We start from the raw sequence: 15,750 nt of genomic DNA on the forward strand, positions 1-15,750 counted from the left end.
GAAGCTGCAATGGTCATAAGTGTGAAAAATGGTCATGAGTCACTTTTTCAGTGCCACTGAAGCTTCACATAGTCACTAAATGAATTGTTGTAAGATGAGGACTACCGGTATAGAAAAAAATATGCATATTTTCCTCTAATGGTTATGAAACCGTGTAGTGTTGATAATTTTGAAAAGAGCAGACATAGATATAGAAATAGTTGAGCTATTAAAGACCTATTAAGGGCACTCTTTTAGTAATTTGTGATCTATTAAGATCTGAAATAGAAAATGTTTATGAGATAAAATTAGAATGCGCTCATGAATTTATTAGGCTTATCTTAGATATCATAGTTTGTATACTGAACTAATGGAAATTTGGTTTATGGATCCTATGTCCGATGTTACAAGATGTCTGAATACTTTAAGAATTAAGAATTAACTAAAAATTAAAACAGAATTTGATTACCGGTATGTGCAAGTAGATGTAGATTGACAAATATAGCTTGTTCTATCTATAACATATGAAGTATCAGGATGTGAAATGGGATTAGTTATTCAGCTATTCTGTGTAGTGTAGTGAAATATGGTGTAGTGGAATATGGGAAATTTGGGCGGTGAGTATTTTTTGAGATGTCAAAGGTTTAACTTGAATACCATAACTTAAATCAAAATTAGGTAAAATTTAATAGCAGGACATGGATACAACTAAAACTGGATTGACAAACTTTTTAACTGACCACGTTATTTTTGGAAATCTATTAGCTTGAATATGTTGTATGTAACCTGAACTATGTACTAAAAACTCTATTATTGAATTTTTGATTACCCAGTCACCATGATGCTTTCTAAATATATAGTTGTTAAACTGGAAAACCAATAAAACTTGTTTTGTTTTTTTTTTAAAAAGGGGATATGATTTATACATTAAAAATATTCCTTAACCTTTGGGAACTAAAATATTGGTAGTATTATATTAATGATTAAATATTTGTATGTATTTCCGCTAATCATAAGACAAGGCATTGTGGCCCCTGGGTTAACAGAAGATGAACTCTGGAGAGCAAAATATATCTATGATTCAGCCTTCCATCCAGATACTGGTGAAAAGATGGTTTTGATTGGCCGTATGTCTGCTCAGGTGCCTATGAACATGACAATTACTGGCTTCATGATGACTTTTTATAGGTAAGTAGTCATAACTTACTGATAAATAGTCGTGAATGGAATAAATATTTTTTAAGACTTGGGTTTTAAAAAATATCAGAGATATATGTTGAATATTCTGTAAGACTGCTAAAGGGAACACTTTGCCTTTTCACTAATGATTTCCTCATTTGTACTGATAAACAGTTTTCTCTAGAATTAGTTACGATATGAGCTTCAGATGCTTCTGTCTTTATCATGACATTTACAATGACATGACCAAATTCTCATCCTATTATTTAAAGCAGGGGTCCCCAACCTGTGGGCCGCGGCCCACTACTATTTGCAACCGGGCCGCATGAGTGGCTGGCTGGTGCGTGCGTGCACAGCCCTACTCATGCAAGCGTCACAGAGGTGGTGGCCCCACTCACATTAGGGTTGTGGGTGCTCACGGCCCCACTCACACATTGCAGGCACTTAGAGCCTTGTGTGAGTGTTGCAGGCGCTCAGAGCCTCACTTGCGCAAGTGTCATGGGTGACCTTCTTGGCCCCACTTGTGCAAGCAACGGCTGCTTGGAGCCTCATATGCGCGAGGCATTTGGCCCCGCTTGTGCCGCCCCTTCCCAAAAAACTATCCCCTCTTCTCTCCCCCCTTGGGCCGCCAACCCAGAAAGGTTGAGGAACTCTGATTTAAAGCACCCAACAAAGAGAATTCAGAATAAATTTTGACAGTTCTAGTCTAATAGTGGCATGCCAGTTCTTCTTCAGAATGTGTTATTTATTTGTGCCTGTTCTGTGCTTTCTTACTTTTTAATGTAGGAATTTGTACTTCTCAGTGGATATCTGTTTATGTCCTTGATTTAACGGCAACAGCAAAAAGAATTATATTTTCCTACTTGTAAGCATAGGCAAATTTTGTCTGATAGGCAAATTTTCTATCAAATATTTCCAAGTGAATTGGAAAAACGGCCAAAGCTTTGTTACCATAACAAAGAAGATGAATAAAACATTATTTTCCTTTCTTTGAAGCAATTCTAAAAGAGTTTCCCAGAGGCCTTAGACCACCGCTGGCTTCTCTTTTCATGAGCAACAAAGGGGATCTGCTAGGGCTTTTGCTGTGGGAGCCCAAATTTCTACTGTGATTCTTTCTCCTCAATTAGCACTCTGATAACATAGGAAGGAGGATAATGGTGGCTTTCGTTCTTCAAAAATCCAAACACTCCCATCAGGCTCCAGAACTGTTCTAATAACTACACCAGATTTAGAGCTGAGATAAAAAGAGGAAATGTTTTATTAAAACTTTAGCAAGCAATGAAAAACATTCTGCCACGCCATCCTCAAAAGAATACCCATTGCCTCCATTTCTGGCCCTGGCTGCAGCAAACTAGGAAGGCACATTGCAGAAAGTAGCAGACATAATTCTCCCACTGACCCCATAAGATAAGCCATGGCTATATTGAAACTATAGCATTTTGCCTAAGACTTTGCGTACAGGTAGTCCTCGACCTACAACAGTTCATTTAGTGACCATTCAAAGTTACATGACTGAAAAAAGTGACTTATGACTATTTCCCACACAACCATTGCAGTATCCCCATGGTCACATGATCAAAATTCAAATGCTTGGTAACTGACTCATATTTATGACGGTTACAGTGTCCCGGAGTCATGTGATCCCCTTTTGCAAACTTCTGACAAGCAAAGTCAACTGGGAAACCACTTTCACTTAACAACCATGTCACTAATTTACCAACTGCAGTGATTCGCTTAACGGTGGCAAGAAAAGTCATAAAATGGGGCAAAACTCACTTAACAAATGTTTCACTTAGCAACAGAAATTCTGAGCTCAATTGTCTTCATAAGTTGAGGACAACCTGTATATTTCTGCATTTTGTGTAGGTATACTGTTTTTCTGTGAAGTAATCCTTAGTTGTTTTGACAGCTCAGAATGAGTTTTTTAGCTCTGACCCAAAATAATTTGATTTGTTCTTGAGTTAATCTGATCTAAACTATGTTTAAAGGATGAAACTTCATTACCATCAGGATAGATTCAATTTAAATATACTACAGTACCTTATCTGTTTTGTTACTTTATCAGACTGAGCTCATATCAAACTTTATTGAAAATTAATTGTCCTTTTCTTCTTCCAAGAACAACTCCAGCTGTGGTCTTCTGGCAATGGATTAATCAATCCTTCAACGCTATTGTAAATTATACCAACAGGAGTGGAGATGCTCCAATTAATGTCAGGTAAAGCCATCAAGATGCACCAAGCAGATAATTCAAGTATGTTGAATAAAATATGTGCTCTAATTTGAAGCTAGGTCTAATATGAAGCTTAACATGAACTGCTGTAGAAAATATTTTGTCGCTATAATTGCTATGGGTTTAAAAGTATGTTTTAAATTGCTATGATATTATTGAGTCAGTATAGACCTCAGGATGCTGGTTCATTAATTTAATTGACCGATAATTAATGAATCTCCCATAAAAAGGGGAGGAAAAAAATGGAAAACTGTGATAATTATCACCATGATGCAGAAAAGAGGGGCCAAATTATTGTAGATTTCAAGTTTCATATCTGCACTTTTCTGAGAATTGCATGCCCTCTGCTTTTTCTGAATGGCTTTCAGCACTATAATGATAATGGATCATAAATTGCTTTGTTAAGATTATTATTAAATCTGCAATGTGGTCTTTCATAGAATGGCTTGACGTGACGACATATAAGCACAAGGTAAACTATAATGGGGAAAAATAGAAGTGATGCTAATTTAATAACAGTAATATATAATAAGCATATAGTGCATTTAAAATATTTAAAGCCCTTCACGTAAATATTAGCAGCATAGAAAATGCTACTAGATGCATGACTGCCGAGTTATCCCTGTCTGGTACTAAACACAATTTCTTTGCATGTTGACCATCCCACAAGATCATTTGCATTGTTAAAAAGACTAATTAGGTCACTAATGCATTCTAAGTCATTCATTACGGATTTCAGCTGATGGGAATCAGAACACTTCAAAATGCCATGTGCAACTGACTGTTACAATTTGCGATGTTCCTAGCTTCAGTGAGAGTTTTCTAAATATCCTGTGATTTAAAAATGTAAATTGGTGCCTGGGAAATATAGAAGGAGACGTTAGACAAATACTGTAGATAGCTGCATTTAAATTTTGAACAGTGTGGCCTGGAGTATATTGCTAGGAAGTAATGACCTTCAGCAAGTCAAGGCACTATGCTTGAGGCAAGGGCATCACCGTCTTGATTTTTTTTTCCCAACAGCTCTTCATGGAACTAAGGCCAAGTCAGTATTGAAGGTAGAAAGCAGAGGTTGAGGTATTTTTCCTAAGCATAGTCTAATCTTCAACAAAAGCACCCCTTATAGCAGGGGTTTTCAAACTTGGCCCTTTTATGACTTGTGGACTTCAACTCCCAGAATTCCTCAGCCAGTGTGCCTGGCTGACGAATTCTGGGAGTTGAAGTCCACAAGTCATAAAAGGGCAAAGTTTGAAGACCCCTGCCTTATAGCATGCATTTGGCTTTGCAGTATTGTAAGGATAGTCCATCTATTTCAGCTCTTGTGAAAATATCTATTACCGTATATACTTGAGTATAAGCCGACTCGAGTATAAGCCGAGACCCCCATTTTCACCCCCAAAAACTGGGAAAAGTTTGTGACTCGAATATAAGCCGATCCGCCGTTCTGCAAGCCTCCGCCGCCAGCAGAGGCTCGATCCGCCATTTTGCAAGCCTGAATACACAGGAATACCCTGTGTGGCCGCGGCTCTCGGGGAAGCCCTGGCTGTCCGCTTCCTCGCTCCACGCTGCCATTCGGGGCCCGCGCGTTCCCCGGGCAAATCGCGGCGCCCAGCAGGCGAGGAAACACGCCCGCTCCAGTCGCCCCCCCTTCCCTCAGGAGACGGAAGCAAGTGACCGCCCGGAGCTTACCGAGGACTTGCGCGCGGCCGAGGCTTCGGTGCTTCCAGGATCGCGCGCACCTCTCCCAAGCCGCCGCCGTCCGGAGACCTGCCGAAGTTTGGGGAGATTTGGGGAGGTGCGCGCGCACCTCCCCAAACCTCCCCAATCATCAGCAGGTCTCCGGATCTCCGTGCCTTGCCTGCCTGCTTCTTTCTGCAGCGGAAATTAGCAGGCAGGCAAGGCACGGAGATCCGGAGACCTGCCGACGTTTGGGGAGGTTTGGGGAGGTGCCCAAACCTCCCCAATCATCAGCAGGTCTCCGGATCTCCGTGCCTTGCCTGCCTGCTTCTTTCTGCAGCGGAAAGAAGCAGGCAGGCAAGGCACGGAGATCCGGAGACCTGCCGACGTTTGGGGAGGTTTGGGGAGGTGCCCAAACCTCCCCAATCATCAGCAGGTCTCCGGATCTCCGTGCCTTGCCTGCCTGCTTCTTTCTGCAGCGGAAATTAGCAGGCAGGCAAGGCACGGAGATCCGGAGACCTGCCGACGTTTGGGGAGGTTTGGGGAGGTGCCCAAACCTCCCCAATCATCAGCAGGTCTCCGGATCTCCGTGCCTTGCCTGCCTGCTTCTTTCCGCTGCAGAAAGAAGCAGGCAGGCAAGGCACGGAGATCCGGAGACCTGCTGATGATTGGGGAGGTTTGGGCACCTCCCCAAACCTCCCCAAACGTCGGCAGGTCTCCGGATCTCCGTGCCTTGCCTGCCTGCTAATTTCCGCTGCAGAAAGAAGCAGGCAGGCAAGGCACGGAGATCCGGAGACCTGCTGATGATTGGGGAGGTTTGGGCACCTCCCCAAACCTCCCCAAACGTCGGCAGGTCTCCGGATCTCCGTGCCTTGCCTGCCTGCTTCTTTCCGCTGCAGAAAGAAGCAGGCAGGCAAGGCACGGAGATCCGGAGACCTGCTGATGATTGGGGAGGTTTGGGCACCTCCCCAAACCTCCCCAAATGTCGGCAGGTCTCCGGATCTCCGTGCCTTGCCTGCCTGCTAATTTCCGCTGCAGAAAGAAGCAGGCAGGCAAGGCACGGAGATCCGGAGACCTGCTGATGATTGGGGAGGTTTGGGCACCTCCCCAAACCTCCCCAAACGTCGGCAGGTCTCCGGATCTCCGTGCCTTGCCTGCCTGCTTCTTTCCGCTGCAGAAAGAAGCAGGCAGGCAAGGCACGGAGATCCGGAGACCTGCTGATGATTGGGGAGGTTTGGGCACCTCCCCAAACCTCCCCAAACGTCGGCAGGTCTCCGGATCTCCGTGCCTTGCCTGCCTGCTAATTTCCGCTGCAGAAAGAAGCAGGCAGGCAAGGCACGGAGATCCGGAGACCTGCTGATGATTGGGGAGGTTTGGGCACCTCCCCAAACCTCCCCAAACGTCGGCAGGTCTCCGGATCTCCGTGCCTTGCCTGCCTGCTTCTTTCCGCTGCAGAAAGAAGCAGGCAGGCAAGGCACGGAGATCCGGAGACCTGCTGATGATTGGGGAGGTTTGGGCACCTCCCCAAACCTCCCCAAACGTCGGCAGGTCTCCGGATCTCCGTGCCTTGCCTGCCTGCTAATTTCCGCTGCAGAAAGAAGCAGGCAGGCAAGGCACGGAGATCCGGAGACCTGCTGATGATTGGGGAGGTTTGGGCACCTCCCCAAACCTCCCCAAACGTCGGCAGGTCTCCGGATCTCCGTGCCTTGCCTGCCTGCTTCTTTCCGCTGCAGAAAGAAGCAGGCAGGCAAGGCACGGAGATCCGGAGACCTGCTGATGATTGGGGAGGTTTGGGCACCTCCCCAAACCTCGGCAGGTCTCCGGATCTCCGTGCCTTGCCTGCCTGCTTCTTTCCGCTGCAGAAAGAAGCAGGCAGGCAAGGCACGGAGATCCGGAGACCTGCTGATGATTGGGGAGGTTTGGGCACCTCCCCAAACCTCCCCAAACGTCGGCAGGTCTCCGGATCTCCGTGCCTTGCCTGCCTGCTAATTTCCGCTGCAGAAAGAAGCAGGCAGGCAAGGCACGGAGATCCGGAGACCTGCTGATGATTGGGGAGGTTTGGGCACCTCCCCAAACCTCCCCAAACGTCGGCAGGTCTCCGGATCTCCGTGCCTTGCCTGCCTGCTTCTTTCCGCTGCAGAAAGAAGCAGGCAGGCAAGGCACGGAGATCCGGAGACCTGCTGATGATTGGGGAGGTTTGGGCACCTCCCCAAACCTCCCCAAATGTCGGCAGGTCTCCGGATCTCCGTGCCTTGCCTGCCTGCTAATTTCCGCTGCAGAAAGAAGCAGGCAGGCAAGGCACGGAGATCCGGAGACCTGCTGATGATTGGGGAGGTTTGGGCACCTCCCCAAACCTCCCCAAACGTCGGCAGGTCTCCGGATCTCCGTGCCTTGCCTGCCTGCTTCTTTCCGCTGCAGAAAGAAGCAGGCAGGCAAGGCACGGAGATCCGGAGACCTGCTGATGATTGGGGAGGTTTGGGCACCTCCCCAAACCTCCCCAAACGTCGGCAGGTCTCCGGATCTCCGTGCCTTGCCTGCCTGCTAATTTCCGCTGCAGAAAGAAGCAGGCAGGCAAGGCACGGAGATCCGGAGACCTGCTGATGATTGGGGAGGTTTGGGCACCTCCCCAAACCTCCCCAAACGTCGGCAGGTCTCCGGATCTCCGTGCCTTGCCTGCCTGCTTCTTTCCGCTGCAGAAAGAAGCAGGCAGGCAAGGCACGGAGATCCGGAGACCTGCTGATGATTGGGGAGGTTTGGGCACCTCCCCAAACCTCCCCAAACGTCGGCAGGTCTCCGGATCTCCGTGCCTTGCCTGCCTGCTAATTTCCGCTGCAGAAAGAAGCAGGCAGGCAAGGCACGGAGATCCGGAGACCTGCTGATGATTGGGGAGGTTTGGGCACCTCCCCAAACCTCCCCAAACGTCGGCAGGTCTCCGGATCTCCGTGCCTTGCCTGCCTGCTTCTTTCCGCTGCAGAAAGAAGCAGGCAGGCAAGGCACGGAGATCCGGAGACCTGCTGATGATTGGGGAGGTTTGGGCACCTCCCCAAACCTCGGCAGGTCTCCGGATCTCCGTGCCTTGCCTGCCTGCTTCTTTCCGCTGCAGAAAGAAGCAGGCAGGCAAGGCACGGAGATCCGGAGACCTGCTGATGATTGGGGAGGTTTGGGCACCTCCCCAAACCTCCCCAAACGTCGGCAGGTCTCCGGATCTCCGTGCCTTGCCTGCCTGCTAATTTCCGCTGCAGAAAGAAGCAGGCAGGCAAGGCACGGAGATCCGGAGACCTGCTGATGATTGGGGAGGTTTGGGCACCTCCCCAAACCTCCCCAAACGTCGGCAGGTCTCCGGATCTCCGTGCCTTGCCTGCCTGCTTCTTTCCGCTGCAGAAAGGAGCGCGGATCCAGTGGGGGGGGGAAAGCCCTTTAGCAGGATTTGCCTGCATGCCGGCGGAGGCTGGATCCGTGCTCCACAAGCCTCTGCCGCCGGCTGGATCCGCGCCCTGCCGCTGCGGAGCGCGGATCCAGCCTCCGCCGGCGGCGGAGGTCTAGGGGTAGTGGGGGGGGGCCCGCGGACATAGATGGGCTCAAGTGGAAGCCAAGCAGCCCTCCCGAATCTGGGCTTCTGGACGGAGCAGCCGGTGGTGCGTTTCAAAAAGCCAGATAAGGCAGACAGGGAGATGAAGAGTTCAACCGAGTTTCCTCTTTTGTTCAGGCTCCCCCGATCAGACAAAGAACTAGCCAGCGGCAGGTTTCTCCCCTTTTCCCTCCCATCTCTCTTCCCCCAACCCTTGGGTCCCACAGCAACTCACGAACTCCAGCCGCCCCTTCTCCTTCGAAAGGTCTAGATCCCGAGATAAGATATATACAGAAATATACATAAAGAGAGAGGGACGCAGGCTGTTGGTTTCTCGCCTCATCCCACGCACGCACGAGGGGGAGAAACAACGCTCTGGGCGGCAGAGTCTTGGAGAAAGAAAAATCGGCTGCAGCCTCGGGGTAGGCTTCTCCGGGGGCGCCGCCGCGATTCTGCAGGGGCCAGGTAGGGAAAACTCGCCGGGGAAAACGGGTGCCGTTGCAGCGCCCGGCGAGTTTAAAAGCAGCGGGTGCAGATGCCTGAACAAAAGAGGAAACTCGGTTGAACTCTTCATCTCCCTGTCTGCCTTATCTGGTCTTTCAAGAGGAGGGTATTCCTTTCACTTCTTGAACTTTCCCAAAGACTTGCAAACTTTTCCAACCATTACTTCCAAGGATCTTTGATGGGGAGAGAAAGCACGGGTGAGCGATGGGGAGAGAAAGCACGGGTGAGCAATGGGGAGAGAAAGCACGGGTGAGCGATGGGGAGAGAAAGCACGGGTGAGCGATGGGGGGGAAAGCACGGGTGAGCGACTCCGCTCCCTCACCTCACCTCCGGGCCGGGCTTCTCGCCGGCGGGCTGGCTGGCTGGTGCTGGTCCCCGGGCGAGGAAGCGAGCAAGCGGGCGAGCGGTAGCAGCATTTTCGGGGCGGCACGGGTGAGCGATGGGGAGAGAAAGCACGGGTGAGCGATGGGGAGAGAAAGCACGGGTGAGCGATGGGGGGGGAAAGCACGGGTGAGCGATGGGGAGAGAAAGCACGGGTGAGCGATGGGGAGAGAAAGCACGGGTGAGCGATGGGGGGGGAAAGCACGGGTGAGCGATGGGGAGAGAAAGCACGGGTGAGCGATGGGGAGAGAAAGCACGGGTGAGCGATGGGGGGGAAAGCACGGGTGAGCGATGGGGAGAGAAAGCACGGGTGAGCGATTGGGGGGGAAAGCACGGGTGAGCGATGGGGAGAGAAAGCACGGGTGAGCGATGGGGGGGAAAGCACGGGTGAGCGATGGGGAGAGAAAGCACGGGTGAGCGATGGGGAGAGAAAGCACGGGTGAGCGATGGGGGGGGAAAGCACGGGTGAGCGATGGGGAGAGAAAGCACGGGTGAGCGATGGGGGGGAAAGCACGGGTGAGCGATGGGGAGAGAAAGCACGGGTGAGCGATGGGGGGGAAAGCACGGGTGAGCGATGGGGAGAGAAAGCACGGGTGAGCGATGGGGAGAGAAAGCACGGGTGAGCGATGGGGAGAGAAAGCACGGGTGAGCGATGGGGAGGGAAAGCACGGGTGAGCGATGGGGAGAGAAAGCACGGGTGAGCGATTGGGGGGGAAAGCACGGGTGAGCGATGGGGAGAGAAAGCACGGGTGAGCGATGGGGGGGAAAGCACGGGTGAGCGATGGGGAGAGAAAGCACGGGTGAGCGATGGGGAGAGAAAGCACGGGTGAGCGATGGGGGGGAAAGCACGGGTGAGCGATGGGGAGAGAAAGCACGGGTGAGCGATGGGGGGGAAAGCACGGGTGAGCGATGGGGAGAGAAAGCACGGGTGAGCGATGGGGAGAGAAAGCACGGGTGAGCGATGGGGAGAGAAAGCACGGGTGAGCGATGGGGAGGGAAAGCACGGGTGAGCGATGGGGAGAGAAAGCACGGGTGAGCGATGGGGGGGGAAAGCATGGGTGAGCGATGGGGGGGAAAGCACGGGTGAGCGATGGGGGGGGAAGCACGGGTGAGCGATGGGGAGAGAAAGCACGGGTGAGCGATGGGGAGAGAAAGCACGGGTGAGCGATGGGGGGGGAAAGCACGGGTGAGCGATGGGGGGGAAAGCACGGGTGAGCGATGGGGAGAGAAAGCACGGGTGAGCGATGGGGAGAGAAAGCACGGGTGAGCGATGGGGGGGAAAGCACGGGTGAGCGATGGGGGGGGAAAAGCGGCAGCGGCATTTTCGGGAGCAGCGGGTGAGCGATGGGGGGGGAAAAGCGGCAGCGGCATTTTCGGGAGCAGCGGGTGAGCGATGGGGGGGGAAAGCGGCAGCAGCATTTTCGGGGGCAGCGGGTGAGCGATGGGGGGGGAAAGAGGCAGCGGCATTTTCGGGGGCAGCGGGTGAGCGATGGGGGGGGAAAGCGGCAGCGGCGGTTGTTGGGGGCGCAGCAGGTGAGGCAGCTTCTCTCAGCAGCCTGTTCCGAACGAAGGGACAGTTCTTTTTTTTTGTTGACTGGAGTATAAGCCGAAGTGGAGTTTTTCAGCCCAAAAAGTGGGCTGAAAAATTCGGCTTATACTCAAGTATATACGGTATGTCAAATCACTCTGTTGAAAGTAGGTTTAAATTACTTAAGCCACTTTCTATAGAAGATATAGCCAAGTATTGCTGCACAAGCTACAGGCCACACTTGGCCTTTAAATTACATGCCAGGAGCTACACTCCAATGAGACAAGGCCAGAACAAAATATGATCTAAAAAAGTTATAATTGAATGAATTAAATATAGCTATTATGTTAACAATTCCTCTGAATAACTTCCTCCTTCTGCCATCTAAAAATTACAATTAGGGGCAAACTCTGGATGAGTACTAGGTGTCCCATCAAAGGTTTTTAGGGGCCATACATAGCTCTGGATCCCAAACTATACAGCTCTGGTGTAGCTGTCCATTTTATGGCTTCCTGGCACCCTTGGGAAGGCTGGATATGAATTGCCAACCCAAATATACCCCTTAGGTGTTCCCTGGCCTTAAACTAAAGATTCCTGGGAATGGACCTGCCACAGAGCCATGTCTTTTTAAAGCTAAATGTAGATATCTTTTTTCTACAAGTGTTCTAGTGAAATCTAGTCATGAAAAAATTCCAATAAATGTATGCAAGTTATAAAAGCACAAATCCGAATACTGGAAAAGTATTTTCAAGCTTACTCATAGTCATAGTAATTCACTGGGTAACTTTACACTTCCTTTCAGCCCAACCTATCCTACAGAGGAGTTGTTGTGCGACTAAAATAAAGCCACATTTATCCCATTGCTTTGAATGCCTGCATGATATAGCATATTTATATAACTAATGAATAAACAGCATTAGAAGATCAACTAATAATTTCAGGAGATCAAATTAAAGAGAAATGTGTGAACTAAATTCCAAAAGAGAAAAACCAATTCTAACTGGAAGGAACAGTATTTTATAATTCAGAAGTAATGCAGAGGGAAAAAAGAACATATCCAACTGACCAGTTCAGGAGAGCTATTAAAAGTGCTTATGCTGCAAAGATTAGGCAGATTCATAATGAAACAAGGGAGTCTATTAAGATAACTTAGTAAAAGTAGCATAGTTTTTTTTAAGGGCAATATCCACCTTCTCCATTGCTTTATCACTCCCTATTGTTCTTGAAAAGGGACTTTAGAAACACTGAAAAACTTCCCAGCCCTAGTTTATCTTTTGGCAATGTTTGTATTGCTGCCATAAAATAGGTTGCATTATGCCAGTTATGCGTATAGAATCAAAAACTGAGATTCAGAGCATGTGGTTCTTGTACATATACAAACATACATATTTTTGTTTTAGCCAGCTGGGAACAGCCTATGTTTCTGCTACCACAGGTGCTGTTGCAACTGCTCTAGGACTTAATGCACTCACAAAGGTATTTCCATTATTCTCTCCTTGTTTGAGACTATAGTGCAGATTGTTGTGAAAATTTTATATAACAGTTGTTATATGCATGAAGTTAACCTGGCTGATAAAAACAACAACAAGGCATTTATTCTTATTTGTGTTATCATAAGATCACTGAATGATCCATGTTGAATTTCTTGGTTTAACTGAGTAGTAACTTATGCATATATCTTCCCTGCAATCAGAAAACTAGATATCAGAGACAAAAATATGTAGTTTTCTCTTATTGTGTTTGTACATGTGTATCTTTCCATATATATTTTGCATATATTTATTCAAATATAAATAGTAAATAAATGGGTCATCAGACACAACTCTTTAGAGAATACAATTTGTACTGAAAATATGTAAGCAGCTGATGCACATAAATACTGAGTACAGTTGGCTCTTGAAAGTTACATTGAAATCCTCCTTCAAATTGCCCTGTAGAAAATCCTTGTGGCGTATGTAGAGTCTGCATCTTTGCTGTCCACTTCATGAATCAAATAAAAAAGAATCTTTCCTGCAAGGAAAAAAAAGAATTCTGAGTAAATTGTGACTCATTGACAGACCAAAGTAGCATGATTCTAAAATCAGTCACAAGGTTGCTTCAGATTCCTTCTCGGAAGAGAAACTTATTGAAGTTACAGTAACTGTTTCACTACTGTTTTAAGTGAAAGAAAACAGGTTCTGCTTTCTGGGTTCATTGATGATAGTGCAGCATGTCTATTTTCAGAAAAATGCAGTGCGGGAAACTATTATTATTTTCTTTTAAGAAACAATATTTAAATGCATTACCAAGAGATACAGTTACCGCACATTCTCTGCTGTTTCGATCTGCATTCCTCAGACAGCCGATCATAAAATATTATTGCTGTTTTTTTGCTGCCGTCCTTCATGGCTTAAGTCAGAAAAAAAAATTAACCAGGGTTAGCCATAGTCAGATGACCCTCTCTTCTTTTTCCACAGCATGTTTCACCACTTATAGGACGTTTTGTTCCTTTTGCTGCTGTAGCTGCTGCAAACTGTATTAATATTCCATTAATGAGGCAAAGGTAAGATGAACCATAACATGTGACCTTCAGGGCTTCCTGGCAGCACTTACCATCACTGACTGTGTTCTCCAACATAAACACACACACACACACACACACACACACACACACACCAAACATGTTCATATGAAATACATCATTTTTAAGTTAAGCTAAAAAGAATTTTGAAATGTTTGCCCCATACTTAGTTTTGCTTTATGTAAGAGTTACTGTGTTAACTCCAAGTTGCTTATGAAAGAGATGAGGGTTTTTTTCAAACTTGGGAAATCAGGATGGTCTTTTAAAACATTCTTGTCCTTTAGATCTACCAGCAGCACCAATCCAGGAATGTACTGGTTTTCAAAGAACTGCTGCATCTGAGAAGTTGTGAAAGGGGGATTTCTAGAGCGACTTCACATAAACAAAAAATAATTAAGGATAGAACATAATATCTAAAAGACACTTCTTGCGCTTTGCAAGGCACAAAAAAGCTGGGGGTTTTTTCCATCTAGTAGGGATAAAAACCCATTTCTGTGTCTCTCTCTCTGTGTGTGTGTGTGAATATTCTTGGCTATTATTTTATCTAGTTCTGTTGGTTTTAATTTCAGATGTTTTCATTGTTATTTCTCTTTAATTGTTAACTACGTAGAGTCATGCATGGGTAGACATATTAATTAACTATTAGTTAAGCTATTGAAATTTGAGGAATTGATCTTCAGTTTATCAAATCTATCTTATTGACTACAGTCAGTCCTCAATGTGTGACCACAATGGAGCCCAAAATTTCTGTTGCTAAGTGAGAAAGTTGTTAAGTGAGTTTTGCCCCATTTATGACCTTTCTTGCCACAGTTGTTGAGTGAATTACCGCAATTGTTCAGTTAGTAACACAGTTGTTAAGCAAATCTGGTTTCCCCATTGACTTTGCTTGTCAGAAGTTCTCAAAAGGTGATCCCATGACCCTGGGGCGCTGCAACCATCATAGATATGAGTCAGTTGCCAAGTGTCTGAATTTTGATCATGTGACCATGGGCAAGAGTCATAAGCGTGAAAAATGGTTATCAGTCACTTTTTTCACTGCCATTGTAACTTCAAATGGTCACTTAATGAACTGTTATAAGTTGAGAACTACTTGTATACATAAAATCCATCTGTGCAATATCATGATGCACAAGGAAAAGAGGCCAGGCTTATGTCATGATGGTGTGATGTCAATTTAGGCATTCTGCACATCCTATGGGCCCTATTAAAAATCAGACAATATACAGAAGGATCACTAAAAGTTCAGAAATGATTGTGAAATATGTCTTGAACCTTGAAAGGACATTGATGTAAGCATTTGGAGTCCTTTAATAATGAAACAATGATCTTCTCAGCTCTTTTTCTTTTTTAAAAACCCAACAGGGAACTAAAGTATGGTATTCCCATTACAGACGAAAATGGGAATAGACTGGGTGAATCATCCAAAGCTGCTCAACAGGCAATTGTGCAAGTTGTGGTTTCAAGGATCCTTATGGCTGCTCCAGGAATGGGTGTGTTCTAACTTCCATTAAGTTTAATGCTGACATTCTTCTAACAATTCTTAAAAATTAGAATTACTTCTAATACTGTTGTGCTTTTCCAGGAAAAGTAGTTGAAAGCTGAAGAGCAATTATTCTAGCTCCTTTACTAGCACCTCTTACTCCTAAGGCTGTAGAGACTACTTTTAAGAAACATATGGTATATATGTATTTCATTATGATGTATCAAAAATCAGTGCTTTAATCTTGATTAGGATTGGGATTTATAAAATAACAGAAACTACTTTAACATTTGGAATATTAAAAAAGAACTTTGAAGAATGGGACCAGAAATTAGTAGCCACAATATCAATAGTATCAGTAATCATGTGTGCTTCTATGGATAGACTCTATTTAAAGGATGTTAATGAAAGAATGACAGATGTAAAACAAATCTTGTTTGATGAAGAAATAGTAGAATCAGAAATATTGTGTTTAAAAAGTATGGATTACAAGACAGAGAAAGCTGGAAATGGAAATACTAGTGACAGGCCAAGCGAATGACATGAATAAGGACTTTTTGCTGGATATCCAAAGGAAGCTGGCTGAAGTTTTAAAAATTAAAGAGGAAATACAAATAGTAAACCAAGAGAATTGCCAACTTCACGTCTCTTTATTAACTTT

The 15,750-nt window shown here is 46.5% G+C and overlaps 1 protein-coding gene across 1 annotated transcript in view; it reads left to right on the plus strand.

The window, feature by feature from the left end:
* The window catches only part of SFXN1 (sideroflexin 1), a 40,236-nt gene that overhangs the window by 6,334 nt on the left and 18,152 nt on the right, over positions 1-15,750 (plus strand). The window contains exons 3-7 of the mRNA XM_081320708.1: positions 997-1,167; positions 3,278-3,376; positions 12,450-12,525; positions 13,506-13,591; positions 14,972-15,099. Of these exons, the coding sequence (XP_081176834.1) occupies positions 997-1,167; positions 3,278-3,376; positions 12,450-12,525; positions 13,506-13,591; positions 14,972-15,099 (560 nt within the window). The remainder of the gene's footprint in view (positions 1-996; positions 1,168-3,277; positions 3,377-12,449; positions 12,526-13,505; positions 13,592-14,971; positions 15,100-15,750) is intronic.

The sequence above is a fragment of the Vipera berus genome (assembly GCF_964194415.1).
Source record: "Vipera berus genome assembly, chromosome: 2".
NCBI classification, from domain to species: domain Eukaryota; kingdom Metazoa; phylum Chordata; class Lepidosauria; order Squamata; family Viperidae; genus Vipera; species Vipera berus.